Source organism: Oncorhynchus keta, chromosome 37 (assembly GCF_023373465.1).
Source record: "Oncorhynchus keta strain PuntledgeMale-10-30-2019 chromosome 37, Oket_V2, whole genome shotgun sequence".
Lineage (NCBI taxonomy): Eukaryota > Metazoa > Chordata > Actinopteri > Salmoniformes > Salmonidae > Oncorhynchus > Oncorhynchus keta.
In genome coordinates, this window is record NC_068457.1 from 17949009 (window position 1) to 17964448 (window position 15440).

At 48.1% G+C, this 15440-nt stretch overlaps 1 protein-coding gene across 1 annotated transcript; it reads left to right on the top strand.

The window, feature by feature from the left end:
• The first annotated feature begins 584 nt into the window (after window positions 1-584).
• Window positions 585-15380, top strand: LOC118377644 (excitatory amino acid transporter 5-like). The gene is made up of 9 exons (XM_052499387.1): window positions 585-1187; window positions 3427-3506; window positions 3941-4156; window positions 11078-11331; window positions 11455-11554; window positions 11921-12349; window positions 12505-12639; window positions 12879-12993; window positions 13664-15380. The coding sequence occupies exons 1-9, from the start codon at window positions 1023-1025 to the stop codon at window positions 13823-13825; spliced, it is 1656 nt and encodes a 551-aa protein (XP_052355347.1). The 5' UTR covers window positions 585-1022; the 3' UTR covers window positions 13826-15380.
• The last annotated feature ends 60 nt before the right edge of the window (window positions 15381-15440 follow it).

Consider the following 15440-nt stretch of genomic DNA (forward strand, 5'->3'; position numbering starts at 1 on the left):
TTCTAAAAACACTTCTAAAACACTTCTAAAAATCTGTTTTTGCTTTGTTGTTATGGGATATTGTGTGTAGATTGATGAGGAAAAAATGTTAGAATCCATTTTAGGATAAGCCTGTAACGTGGCAAAATGTGGAAAAAGTCAAGGGGTCTGAATACATTCCGAAGGCACTGTAAATGCTTGATTTTCATATCAACTTACCTCAGTGTTAATTAGTCATTCAGGACTTTGACAACTGTTATTTTCAGGCGGGGTCAACTTTAAGTAATTATTGAAATTAACTCACTTAAGCAGTCCTGATCCTTTCTAAATAAAGTATGTTCCTAGTCAGTCAGTGGTAATAAGACATAATGGGTTATTAATGGGAGTGAGACCTCAGTGTCAGAGACAGCTACTCACCTAGAACCTGCTAATCCCATGGGGATGTTGTGAGTGTGAGTGCGTGTGTCTGAGTCTCTAGGAAGCATTATTTTCAAGGGCTTAATCTCCTGTAGGAGACGGAGGTTTACAGAGACTTACTCTGTCCACTTCCACCTCCTCTCTGACAGCCGTTTAGATCTGTCCACTTCCACCTCCTCTCTGACAGCCGTTTAGATCTGTCCACTTCCACCTCCTCTCTGACAGCCGTTTAGATCAGCTAGTGTTTGACTGACTGACTCTCTGGCTGGATGCACTGACAGCCAGTCCTGCTGCATTGTCAGCTATCCTTCAGTTTCTGCAGTGGCCCGGGTTCGGTCCTTAGTGATTTCACTGCCTTGACTCACCACAAATCTTTTACAGCGGGAATCCACTTAAAGCTTTTGGAGTTTTCTTGTGAACCGTCAAGCAGGACGAGAGACATATTTCAAGCCAGGACAGGATACTGAACAGGGACCTAAAGGGAATCAGGCGGGACCCACAAGTGACTCGCGACCCTCCGGTTTGGGAATCATTCATTGACTGGACGTAAGGCAGGACCTTGGGCCACTAGGCCTATCTCTTCTCTCCTCTCTTTCCTTCAGCCCGTGGAGTAACTGGGCCTCAGGATGGAGTGCATAAAGCACATTATAAAGAGCATGGTCTCTGTGAAGGTTTGGGCGTACATCAAGGGCTACTGTAAACGCAATGGGTTGCTGACGCTCTCGGTCATCGCCGTGGTTTCTGGCTGTGTGCTCGGCTTCTCCCTCCGCAGCTTCAACCTCTCCACGCAGGTATGGAGGCGCGCGCACACACACACACACACACACACACACACACACACACACACACACACACACACACACACACACACACACACACACACACACACACACACACACACACACACACACACACACAGCTATTGAGTCATGCAACAAGGTTTTGGTTCTAGTGGGCCTAAGGTTTATAGCACTCAGGCATCCTACAGGGAGATGTGATGAGCGTTGGGTCTTAGACGGGGGTAGTGTTAACACAGAGGGCACTGGGTGTTACAAATCCCTTTTGGCCCGACAGTCTAGGGGAGATGGTAATGAGACCCGTAACATAACTCATGCAATTTATAATAGTGACAAAGTAAAAGTGAGAACGAAATAACCACGACAACTGAAATCTACCATCAAACTCAGGGTTTATTAGTAAACACACGGTAATGGGGGGGGAGCAGGAAAAGGGGCTGAGCTGGACCCAAGGAAAGAAACAATAAGCATCCAAAAACACACCCCTAAGCTAGACTAGCCTACTTTAACAACAGCTAACTAACTAACCAAAAATACAGTGGGTGGTCCGCCCAGTTCTAACTAGTGTATTTAACAAAGTTTACCTACGGGTAGTGTATGCCCATGGGTGACTTGTCTTGGTTCCCCCTTTTCCCACCAGCAAACAAACACCATAACCAAAAACAATACTCACAGGTGATGACAAAGTGTTATGGAGGTGCTCAAACAAAAGAGAGGTCAATACATAAAGAGAGAGTGAAAAAGAGAGAGTGAAAAAGAGAGAGTGAAAAAGAGAGAGTGAAAAAGAGAGAGTGAAAAAGAGAGAGTGAAAAAGAGAGACCTACAGACATGGCATTTACAGAGAGATTGAGCTCTAGAGCAAACAACTGACAGGGTTTTTAAACCAAGGGAAAGGAACTGCGATTGGGTAGGAAACAGGAGGAGGTGTGTCTTCTGATTGATGATTGATTGGTGACTGATTGGGGAGTGATGATTTTCACCTGTGAGGGGAGAAGGAGAGAAAAGAACACAGGATACATACACACACACACACACACAGGATACCTGTATCCGTAACACTGGGTCTTAGACAGGGGTAGTGTTAACACAGAGGGCTCTGAGTCTTAGACGGGGGTAGTGTTAACACAGAGGGCTCTGGGTCTTAGACAGGGGTAGTGTTAACACAGAGGGCTCTGAGTCTTAGATGGGGGTAGTGTTAACACAGAGGGCTCTGGGTCTTAGACAGGGGTAGTGTTAACACAGAGGGCTCTGAGTCTTAGACGGGGGTAGTGTTAACACAGAGGGCTCTGGGTCTTAGACAGGGGTAGTGTTAACACAGAGGGCTTTGGGTCTTAGATGGGGGTAGTGTTAACACAGAGGGCTCTGGGTCTTAGACAGGGGTAGTGTTAACACAGAGGGCTTTGGGTCTTAGACGGGGGTAGTGTTAACACAGAGGGCTCTGGGTCTTAGACGGGGGTAGTGTTAACACAGAGGGCTCTGGATCTTAGACAGAGGGATAGTAAACCACTGAGGGGCTGGTTGAGAGGGCCTTACACTGGCATAGTGCAGACGGAGACCAAAGAGAGAGTGACCAGCAAGACACTTTCACAACGCATAAAACCCTGTTTCACAAAGCTTGTACCATATTGTTGACATGGGAAACTACTCTGACTGCAGATTGATAACTGCTGTATTGAATTCAGAACAGATGCAATGCAACAATATCAACTGAACCATAACCTGCACATCCAAGTTATACAGTACTGATTCAGCTAGCGACAGTAGAGGCTGGACCATTCAACTGCTCTACCTGGGTCAATAGTAGCCATGGTGATCCAACCCTTGACATCCACTATTTCAGTAGTGGATTAATGGGTCAGCAGCTTCTAATTATCTGAAGCACTGTTGTAATCTGCATCCGCGCTAACCTCAACCTGTCAACAAATACACAGCATCAAGCATAGCCCAATGGGAAAGCACATGATCTGAGAATGATTGATTGAACTTTATTAGTCATGTACAATCATGTAACACAATGTAAAACAATAAATATATAACATACCAGGCACCATACCAAGAAGTGGGTTTGACTTAGCTGGCCTGGTACAATGGAACCAACAGAATAGTCCCTAAAGTGCAAACGGTGCACACCTCATGTATTTGAAAGTATTTTACGAACTGTATGTATTTGCCCCAGGTCTGCCATGTACAGCTTGTCCCCTGACCCAGAGTGTTGTGTGTCTCCCCTTTCCAGGCTAAGATCTACTTCTCGTTCCCTGGAGAACTGCTGATGAGGATGTTGAAGATGCTGATCCTGCCTCTCATCACGTCCAGGTAACACATCATCACTACTGTCTGTTCCCCATGTCCCTACTGCTCTTCTCCCTGGTCTACACCACAACCCATGCTACTTCAATACATTTATAATGGAATAAGACGCTAATCGAATACTCTATGGATTCTAATGGAATACAACACGAAATGAATACTCTAGGAGTTGTAAAGAAAGAGAATGCTATCAGAATGCTGTACGAGTCCTGTTGAAATAGAACTCCTAGAGCATTCACAGCATTGCATTTCATCAGGATTCGTACAGTATTCTGATAGCATTCTCTTTCTTTACAACTCCTAGAGTATTCATAGCATTCGAATGGAAAACTGCGCTAAATTAAATAGCTCATTAAATAGAACGCTATCAGAATGCTCTCTGAATTTGAATGGAATACAACACTGACTGAATGCTCTATGAATCCTAACTCCGTGGCCAGTCTGATGTCGGGGCTGTCAGCCATGGACACGAAGGCCAGCGGGCGGCTGGGGGTGCTAACCATCACTTACTACCTGTGGACCACCTTCATCGCTGTCATCGTCGGCATCATCCTGGTGCTGGTCATCCACCCTGGTACGGGCACAGAGAAGGACGGGCACAGAGCAGGGTCAGGGCCCGTTATGACTTCTGCCGACGCTCTGCTGGACCTCATCAGGTACATATGCACACAAGCAAGCATTTACGCACACACGGACGCACGCATGCAAACACGCACGGACAGACACACAAATGCACACGAATGCAAACACGCACGGACAGACACACAAATGCACACGAATGCAAACACGCACGGACAGACACACAAATGCACACGAATGCAAACACGCACGGACAGACACACAAATGCACACGAATGCACATACACATGGTGAAGTATCTTGAGTGGCATATTTGAATAGGGTGGCCCACAGACACATTGCCTCTATCAGTAGTTGGCTGTACCAGATTCCAGAGTTTCCTGTCTTTAGTCAGTCTAAGATGTTTAGCTCCCACCTTTTCATCCTTAACATCCCTCATGGGACGAGATTCCAGATTTCCACGAGACTCAGGCAACAGATTCTGACTGCTCTGCTAACACAGACGTTCGAAATAATCAAATATTTTATATTTGATTCTTCCTGTCGGGGTTTGTGTGGATTAACCCATAAATAAACCAGTCAACCAGTGAACTCCAGTTTTCCTTAGCTAAGTATAAACCATAAAGGTTGTGTAGGCCTGGGATTCAACAACAGGCTCTTTGTATACAAGCGCATTGCATTATGGAAAAATGCGCCTTGTAAAGGCAAGTTTCCTGACGTTGGTGGATATTGCATTCATGGTAAACGCTGCGGATTCCAGCTCAAGCGTAAATTACCTTTAAAAGTCAAGAGCAATGGGCTTGTCCAACGTGCCTTTGACTGAATCCTCAACCTGGTCTCAGAGCATTTCGTATTATTCTGTACGTAAATCCGGGGCAGCCCATGTAGTATGATATGTTACGTTTTGTAATGTATGTATTAATTTGTGGATATCCATCACCCATTTCGTATGATATGCTACGATTACAATTTGTATTATGTGTTACGAATTTGTAAAAATAATGATATGTTACGAAATTCTAGCAAGGTGGCTAGGTGGCTAATTTTAGCTAGCTGGCTAACGTTAGCTAGGCTAGGGGTTAGGGGTTAAGGTTAGGGTTAAGTTTAGCAGTTAGGTTAAAAGGTTTACGGTTTATGATTTGGGGAAGGGTTAGCTAAAAGGGTTAAGACCCTGCTGGCTAAATAGCCTCCTAATACTGACTCTTCAAGGAATCAGATATTTTCTTTTTCTGTTACCAACAGTGTTGTGGTTCTGTGTGGATTGAATCATTTTAAACCAGTAAACCAGTACAGAACCAGTCCTGTCCACCCCAGTCCCCTTAGTACAGCTCAATACAGCTACCTGGAAGCTTGTATTAAGTAGGGCTCTTTAGGTCATAAATAGCATTTACAACAGCAACTCCAGTACAAGGTCATTTAGCTCACGTGACTTGAGGGATTTGCACGTTTGGGACTGTTCTATTGGTTATATTGTTCACATTCACTTCTGAAACAAGTCAACCCTCCCGTGGGCCATGTTAATAATAGGCATCATTAGGGGAGAGTGGGGTAAGTTGAGCCATTTTTTACATTCAGTATCACTCAGTCAAGGGAAATACAACATTATTTCTAAAGATACTGTATCTACATATATTTCAGCATGTATCCCTGGAAAAGCATAGCTTTTCCAAAAAAAGTGGTTTCTTGGCACAACTTACCCTGGGTATGGGGGTAAGTTAAGCCGCCTACAAATTTCTCTACTGAATGAAAAAGTAACACGACCGTTTTAAAACCATGTCTATTTTCCCAACCATGTCTATTTCCCAACCACAATTCCACACAATCACTTTTTGTATTTTGATCATTTTAAGCATCTTTTAACACAGGCTTAACACCTAATTAACACTGTACTTTAAAAACTATTTTAACATAGACCAGCCCCTGTTGTTACCTCATATCCCAGCAAAAATGCAGCATTATGGAACCTCTAACACAACAAATATATTTGACTTGGTGAAAATCTATTTTTTGGACCTAACTTGCTTACTACTTTTTCCATGTGGTTTCTTCCTTCACAGATTCCATAAAATCATGACCTCATCCTAAATATTTGGTAAAATTATATATTTGAGTGGCTCGACTTACCCCTTTGGCTCAAAGTACCCCAGTGACGACTAAGTCTCTATCTTCTCAGAACACACCGTGTCCTAAATGCTTTGCCCAGAACACACTGCACACTGCGTGTCGAGGATCGGCAGTGGCTTAGGCCCTCCGTGTGAAGAATCCTCCAAAGCCCAGAGGATTATGGGTATTTTTAGTGAAAGCTGTGTACGGGCGGGCGGATGTAGGCTGTATGACTGTCAGAGGTGCTTTAGATCATTTGTCACACGTCTGATAGGCTGACTGGCCCTGGGGCAGTGGCCTTAACATGATCCTTTATGAATACAGGCCTCCTATTGATGAGGACTCTTAACCACCAACACAGGCAACCAGCCTGGAGATGTTACCACATTGTGACATCATTCTTACAACTTTATTATTTCGACTGCACAACAGCTGAAACATACTGACGGTGCAGGAGAATATGAGACCAACTATGAAGAGAAGTCTTTTGGTCAACAACGACCCTAGTCAGAGCAACGAAGTCATATAGTCAACAACGACCCTAGTCAGAGCAACGAAGTCATATAGTCAACAACGACCCTAGTCAGAGCAACGAAGTCATATAGTCAACAACAACCCTAGTCAGAGCAACGAAGTCATATAGTCAACAACGACCCTTGTCAGAACAACGAAGTCATATAGTCAACAACGACCCTAGTCAGAGCAACGAAGTCATATAGTCAACAACGACCCTAGTCAGAGCAACGAAGTCATATAGTCAACAACGACCCTAGTCAGAGCAACAAAGTCATATAGTCAACAACGACCCTACTCAGAGCAACGAAGTCATATAGTCAACAACGACCCTAGTCAGAGCAACGAAGTAATTTAGTCAACAACGACCCTAGTCAGAGCAACGAAGTCATTTAGTCTACAACGACCCTAGTCAGAGCAACGAAGTCATTTAGTCAACAACGACCCTAGTCAGAGAAACAAAGTCATTTAGTCAACAACGACCCTAGTCAGAGCAACGAAGTCATTTAGTCTACAGCGACCCTACTCAGAGCAACGAAGTCATATAGTCAACAACGACCCTAGTCAGAGCAACGAAGTCATTTAGTCTACAGCGACCCTACTCAGACCAACGAAGTCATATAGTCAACAACGACCCTAGTCAGAGCAACGAAGTCATTTAGTCAACAACGACCCTAGTCAGAGCAACGAAGTCATATAGTCAACAACGACCCTAGTCAGAGCAACGAAGTCATATAGTCAACAACGACCCTAGTCAGATCAACGAAGTCATTTAGTCAACAACGACCCTAGTCAGAGAAACAAAGTCATTTAGTCAACAACGACCCTAGTCAGAGCAAAATTTAACATTTTGGTGTCCTTGTGTCTATCTACAAGTTTTGTGGTTTGGTTGACAGCTGAAAGGGATACTTCTGGATTTTGGCAATGAGGCCCTTTATCTACTTCCACACAGTCAGATGAACTTGTGGGTAACATTTTTATGTCTCTATGAAGGACATTAGAGGTAGTTTCACAAGCCAATGCTAACCAGCGTTAGCGCAATGCCAGGAAGTCTATGAGTATCTGCCAGCATGCTCTCTGTCCAGGGTCTTGTTAAGTCTTTATGAGACAGGGGACCTCTTGGCTTCTGGCCGGACCAGGAGAAATGGACCCTACTCAGGATAGGGGGCCTCCTGGGTGGCGCAGTGGTTAAGGGCGCTGTACTGTAGCGCCAACTGTGCCATCAGAGACTCTGGGTTCGCGCCCAGGCTCCGTTGTAACCAGCCGCGACCGGGAGGTCCGTGGGGCGAAGCACAATTGGCCTAGCGTCGTCCGGGTTAGGGAGGGTTTGGCACCAGCGTCTTCTGTGGCGGGCCGGGCACAGTGCGCGCTAACCAAGGTTGCCAGGTGCACGGTGTGTCCTCCGACACATTGGTGCGGCTGGCTTCCGGGTTGGATGTGCGCTGTGTTAAGAAGCAGTGCAGCTTGGTTGGGTTGTGTATCGGAGGATGCATGACTTTCAACCTTCGTCTCTCCAGAGATTTAACTTTTAAAAATCTGAACAAATCATATATGACAATATAACATCACACATCATATAAACAGTTTTATTATCACCCCATTACTCAGGGAATAACTCCCATCATATAAACAGTATTATTATCACCCCCATTACTCAGGGAATAACTCCCATCATATAAACAGTTTTATTATCACCCCATTACTCAGGGAATAACTCACATTTCTTAGGGAGGGGGCACACAGGGAGTATGGCGAAGCCAGGTAGGAGACCTGTACCAACTTCCTGTGCTTATACCGGGGGGCTAGAGAGACCGGGCAGGCACCGTGTTATGCTGTGGAGCGCACGGTGTCTCCATTTCGGGTGCATAGCCCGGTGCGGTACATACCAGCTCCTCGTATCGGCCGGGCTAGAGTGGGCATCGAGCCAAGTGTCATGAAGCCGGCTCCACGCATCTGGTCTCCAGTTTTTCTCCTTGGGCCGGCTTACATGGCACCAGCTTTGCGCACGGTGTCCCCGGTTCGCCTGCATAGCCCAGTGCAGGCTATTCCACCTCGCCACACTGGCAGGGCGACCGGGGCATTCAACCAGGTAAGGTTGGGCAGGCTCGGTGCTCAAGAACTCCAGTGCGCCTGCACGGTCTGGTCTATCCAGTACCACCTCCACACACAAGCCCTCCGGTGGCAGCTCCCTGCACCAGGCTTCCTGTGCGTGTCCTCGGCCCAGTACCACCAGTGCCAGCACCACGCATCAGGCCTACAGTGCGCCTCGCCTGTCCAACGCTGTCGGAGTCTCCCGCCTGTCCAGCGCTGCCGGAGCTTTTCTCCTCTCCAGCGCTGCCGGAGTCTCCCGCCTGTCCAGCGCTGCCGGAGTCTCCCGCCTGTCCAGCGCTGCCGGAGTCTCCCGCCTGTCCAGCGCTGCCGGAGTCTCCCGCCTGTCCAGCGCTGCCGGCATCTCCCGCCTGTCCAGCGCTGCCGGAGTCTCCCAGTCTGCAAGGAGCCGCCAGAGCCACAAGTCTGCAAGGAGCCGCCAGAGCCGCCAGTCAGCATGGAGCCGCCAGAGCCGCCAGTCTGCAAGGAGCCGCCAGTCTGCAAGGAGCTGCCAGAGCCGCCAATCTGCAAGGAGCCGCCAGAGCCGCCAGTCTGCAAGGAGCCGCCAGAGCCACCAGTCTGCAAGGAGCTGCCAGAGCCGCCAGTCTGCAAGGAGCCGCCAGAGCCACAAGTCAGCATGGAGCCGCCAGGGCCGCCAGTCAGCATGGAGCCGCCAGGGCTGCCAGTCAGCATGGAGCCGCCAGAGCCGCCAGTCTGCAAGGAGCCGCCAGAGCCGCCAGTCTGCAAGGAGCCGCCAGAGCCGCCAGTCTGCAAGGAGCCGCCAGAGCCGCCAGTCTGCATGGAGCAACCAGAGCCGCCAGTCAGCATGGAGCAGCCAGAGCCGCCAGTCAGCATGGAGCAGCCAGTCAGCCAGGATCCGCCAGTCTGCCAGGATCCGCCAGTCTGCCAGAGTCTGCCAGGATCCGCCAGTCTGCCAGGATTCGCCAGAGCCGCCAGTCTGCCAGGATCCGCCAGAGCCGCCAGTCTGCCAGGATCCGCCAGAGCCGCCAGTCTGCCAGGAGCCGCCAGAGCCGCCAGTCTGCAAGGAGCCGCCAGAGCCGCCAGTCTGCAAGGAGCCGCCAGAGCCGCCAGTCTGCAAGGAGCCGCCAGAGCCGCCAGTCAGCATGGAGCCGCCAGAGCCGCCAGTCAGCATGGAGCCGCCAGAGCCGCCAGTCAGCATGGAGCAGCCAGAGCCGCCAGTCAGCATGGAGCAGCCAGAGCCGCCAGTCAGCATGGAGCAGCCAGAGCCGCCAGTCAGCATGGAGCAACCAGAGCCGCCAGTCAGCATGGAGCAGCCAGAGCCGCCAGTCTGCCAGGATCTGCTAGTCTGCCAGAGTCTGCCAGGATCCGCCAGTCTGCCAGAGTCTGCCAGGATCCGCCAGTCTGCCAGGATGCGCCAGACCCGCCAATCTGCCAGGATCCGCCAGAGCCGCCAGTCAGCCAGGAACTGCCAGAGCCATCAACCTTCCTGAGCTTCCCCTCAGTCTTGAGCTACCCCTCAGTCTTGAGCTACCCCTCAGTCTTGAGCTACCCTTCAGTCCCGAGCTACCCCTCAGTTCCGAGCTACCCCTCAGTCCCGAGCTACCTCAGTCCTGAGCTGTCCCTCAGGCCAAGGTCGGCGGCGAGGGTCACCAATCTGAGGACGCGGAGTAAGCGGACTAAGACTATGTAGGAGTGGGGTCCACGTCCCGCTCCAGAGCCGCCACCGTGCGACAGACGCCCGCCCACCCAGACCCTCCCCTATGAGGGCCGGGAGTCCGCACCTTTGGGGGGGTACATAACCTACAAAAAAACCTAGATAAAACACACCACATAAATACCCATGTCACGCCCTGGCCTTAGTATTTTGTGTTTTCTTTATTATTTTGGTCAGGCCAGGATGTGACATGGGTATTTATGTGGTGTGTTTTATCTAGGTTTTTTTGTAGGTTATGGGATTGTGGTTTAGTGAAGTAGTCTAGGTAAGTCTATGGTTGCCTAGTGGTTCTCAATCTGAGACAGGTGTTTATCATTGTCTCTGATTGGGAACCATATTTAGGCAGCCATATTCTTTGAGTGTTTCGTGGGTGATTGTTCCTGTCTCTGTTGCACCAGATAGGGCTGTTTTGGTTTTTCACGTTTATTGCTTTTGTATATTGTTCGTAGTGTCATCTTTCATTAAAGATGTTTAAAGATAACCACGCTGCGTTTTGGTCCGATCCCTGTTTTACCTCTTCAGAGGAAGAAGAAAACCGTAACACATATCCAATACTGTCGTAGACTTTATGATTTACATGTTATTCTCCCTTTGACAGGAACATGATTCCCTCCAATCTGATAGAAGCAACGTTTCAACAGTACCGTACAGACCTGGTGCCCATAGTGGCCTCCAGTTTGGTGGAGTCCCAGGCCAACTACGTCTACGTGATGCCCGACCACAACAACCCTCAGCTGGGCCACCCGGTCTTCCTGGAGATCACCCCAGCTCCAGACATCAAGTACAAGATTGTCCCTGGCCACAGCTCTGGCATGAACGTACTTGGGATTGTCATCTTCTCTGCTACTATGGGTGAGACACACACACACACACACATATAGTATGCATGAATGAACACACACTAATGACACACTGGATACACGAGTACACACATGCCCTTCCAATCACGCCTGCTCCTGTGTTTTCTCTGTGCAGGCCTGCTCCTGGGGAAGATGGGCGAGAGAGGCGCTCCATTGGTCAATGTGTGTCAATGTGTCAACGAGTGTGTTATGAAGATCATCAATGCTGCCATGTGGTGAGTTGTTGAGACACACACAGCAAAGTCACTTGTCTGAACTCTCCTTCACATGTAAAGGTCTGGTAATCCTGATCTGGAGGATTGAGAATGGGAGGATTCATTTAGATTGAGATTGGATCTCACCAACACATCTTCCTCCCACCCCCCTCTCCCTAGACCTTAGTCATTAGCTCAGTATATGTCTGCATTTCAGGTGTGGCAGGTCATCAAGGTGAGCCAGGTCAACCCAAAGCTGCTTTACTTCTTAGGAAGCCCAAAGCTCAGGGGGCATGACAACGCCTGGTGAACAGAGACAGAATCACAAGGGCCCATTGCTTGCCTCATTTATTTTGAGGTATTTATAATGTATTGATCTTTTTCCAGGTATTTCCCTTTCGGCATTGTGTTCCTGGTAGCAGGGAAGATCCTGGACATGCATGACCCCGCCCACCTGGGAGAGAAGCTGGGGATGTACTTCATCACAGTGTTAGCCGGCCTGTTTGTCCACGGACTCATCCTGCTGCCGCTCTTCTACTTTGTAATCACACGCAAAAACCCCTTCACCTACATCAGAGGCCTGCTACAGGCTCTGGTCATCGCCCTGGCAACCTCCTCCAGTTCTGCCACCCTGCCCATCACCATGAAGTGTCTGTTGGAGAACTGTGGAGTGGACAGACAGATCGCCAGGTTTGTCCTTCCAGTGGGAGCCACCATCAACATGGACGGGACAGCCCTCTACGAGGCCGTGGCAGCCATTTTTATCGCTCAGGTCAACGAGTACGAACTGGACTTTGGTCAGCTGGTCACCATCAGGTTAGGACTGTCGACACAAGAGCTCTCTCTGTTACTCTCTTAGTTACTTTGTGTCACAGCAACACCACACACACACACACACACACACACACACACACACACACACACACACACACACACACCCTCTGACCCTGACCCTGCTCTTGTCTCTTCAGTATCACAGCAACAGCGGCCAGTATCGGGGCTGCTGGGATTCCGCAGGCGGGCCTGGTTACCATGGTGATCGTCTTGACCTCTGTGGGGCTGCCGCCCGCTGACATCACACTGATCGTGGCCATCGACTGGGTCCTGTAAGTGTCTGACCATGAGAGTGTTTGTGGACTGGGTCCTGTAAGTGTCTGACCGTGAGAGTGTTTGTGGACTGGGTCCTGTAAGTGTCTGATCGTGAGAGTTGGTTGGTGACTGAGTCCTGTAAGTGTCTGACCGTGAGAGTGTTTGTGGACTGGGTCCTGTAAGTGTCTGATCGTGAGAGTTGGTTGGTGACTGAGTCCTGTAAGTGTCTGACCGTGAGAGTGTTTGTGTCTGGCAGGGATCGTTTCAGGACCATGATCAATGTGTTGGGAGACGCTCTGGCTGCAGGCATCATGTGTCACCTCTGTAAGAAGGACTTTGAGAGGAGGGAGTCAAACGCTAATTCTGCCCGGGTAACAGCTCTGTACCAGCTTTACACTGACCCCAGCCCTAACCTCTCTACAATACAACTATATACCACATTTATACTGACCCCAGCCCTAACCCCTCTACAATACAACTCTATACCAGCTTTACACTGATCCCAGCCCAGCCCTAACCCCTCTACAATACAACTATATACCACCTTTACACTGACCCCAGCCCTAACCCCTCTACAATACAACTATATACCACCTTTATACTGAACCCAGCCCTAACCCCTCTACAATACAACTATATACCACCTTTATACTGACCCCAGCCCTAACCTCTCTACAATACAACTATATACCACCTTTACACTGACCCCAGCCCTAACCTCTCTACAATACAACTATATACCACCTTTACACTGACCCCAGCCCTAAGCCCTCTACAATACAACTATATACCACCTTTACACTGACCCCAGCCCTAACCCCTCTACAATACAACTATATACCACCTTTACACTGACCCCAGCCCTAACCCCTCTACAATACAACTATATACCACCTTTACACTGACCCCAGCCCTAACCCCTCTACAATACAACTCTATAATACCAGGATGTAGTGTGTTTGAAACTGCTCTTCGACTAACTGTGTTCTCTCTCTATTTCTCTCTCTCTCTGTGTGTGTTCTGTGTTTGTGTTTTGTGCAGAGGGACACTGTGATCTCCTTCGGTGGCCAGAGTGTCCAGAGTTGTTCCCTGTCCGAGGCTCCTCTCATGGACTATGCCCATCGCTGTGACTATGTCTACGAGGTGGAAGGTGACTGTGTCACAGAGAAATCTGGCCCCACTTACAACCTGTGTCAGGTTTAGGAGAAACCTGTTCCCTGTTACAACCTGTGACCTGTGTTACAAAGAAACCGGTCCCCGGCTGCAACCCGTATCACAGAGAAACCGGTCCCCGGCTGCAACCCATATCACAGAGAAACCGGTCCCCGGCTGCAACCCATATCACAGAGAAACCGGTCCCCGGCTGCAACCCGTATCACAGAGAAACCGGTCCCCGGCTGCAACCCATATCACAGAGAAACCGGTCCCCTTCTACATGCTGTCACAAACAAACCCGTCCCCCGCTACAAACTGTTTGGTCTGAGACACTTTCACTGGACAGACAGCAGGGGGCACTGTCCGCCTTCAACAGAGACCTTTCTATTCACATGAATATACATAGAGTTGTCCTGATATCAATGGCTTTGGACTGGGGAATTACAATGGGACTGGGAAACAACCCTGCACTGAAACAGAGTTTGCACTTTTCTGATGTGCATTTATCAGGAGTTGACTATAACGTCTTCATAATGTTCTCTGATGAATCAGTTGGTTGATGATGTGCTCACACCACTATTTGTTGTGCGGTTGATTCCTGCACATGCAGTAAGTCGCTTTGGTAAATGTTCAACGTTTTACTGTCTGATGATCACACCTGTGCCATGATGAGGAAGCAGGTTTTCCTCATTGTTTTGTGACTGGCTATCTAGGCTACTGTAACCTACCAGTGACAGGGACTTACTTATACAGTAGGTCCACTAGGGTGCATGTTATGTCCGAGTCAGTTTTCCTTCTTTAGCTCAATGCAGATTCTGCTCAGGACACCATTTTGGTGCCACAATGTACTGCAGCACAGAGCACTTTTTAGGCAATCAGGTGGCATTATGGACACCATTTTGGTTCAATGTGCTGCTGACTGTGAAGATGACAAGCACTTTCAGAGTTTTTTGAAACCTTGTTTGATATCAGAATGGTTATAGATACTTGCATGAAGATGCGATATTTAGGGCAGGAGTATTCAACTCTGACCCTACGAGGTCCAGAGCCTGCTGGTTTTCTGTTCTACCTGATCATTAATTACACCCATCTGGTGTCCCGGGTCTAAATCAGGCCCTGATTAGAGGGGAACAATTAAAACATGCAGTGGAACTGACTTCTGAGGTCCAGAGTTGAGTTTGAGGGTTCTAGAGATATAACAGTAGTTTAAAACAAATGTGAGTGTGACTACTGATTATTTAGAAATATTTTTTTTTTTATGGTTTAAACTTAAATGTTTTATTTGCACATTTTTCATTTTTATTTTGCAGTTAGGTTTTGGAGTTGCCTTAAAATGTTCTTAATAACTGGTCACCGTTGCGGAGAATGTTGCAACCACGAAAGTGCTGAAATTGACAGAACTAAATACTGAAAATGTGTTTAAATATAGTCAGTGACTAGGGGTGAATCCTCTCATCGTTACCTCTGTTAACCTAATTATAACAAATACAGAAAGGTTAACTGATATTTCAATGTCTTATTGGTAGATTTAACTATAATGTATATCTTTGACCACCTAGGATCTAGAGGAAACTTCTCAATGTTTTTACGTACAAATGAAAATTACTGTGGTGTCCATGCAAGATACTTGTCTTGAACATTATGTTCTAATCCAATTTGAAAT

Excerpts from the sequence above, each read along its gene's own strand:
- LOC118377644 (XM_052499387.1), top strand. The coding sequence starts at position 1,023 with ATGGAGTGCATAAAGCACATTATAAAGAGCATGGTCTCTGTGAAGGTT. Across the intron at positions 11,555-11,920 it reads ATCATCAATGCTGCCATGTG|GTATTTCCCTTTCGGCATTG; the intron begins GTGAGTTGTTGA and ends ATCTTTTTCCAG. Across the intron at positions 12,994-13,663 it reads CAAACGCTAATTCTGCCCGG|AGGGACACTGTGATCTCCTT; the intron begins GTAACAGCTCTG and ends TGTTTTGTGCAG.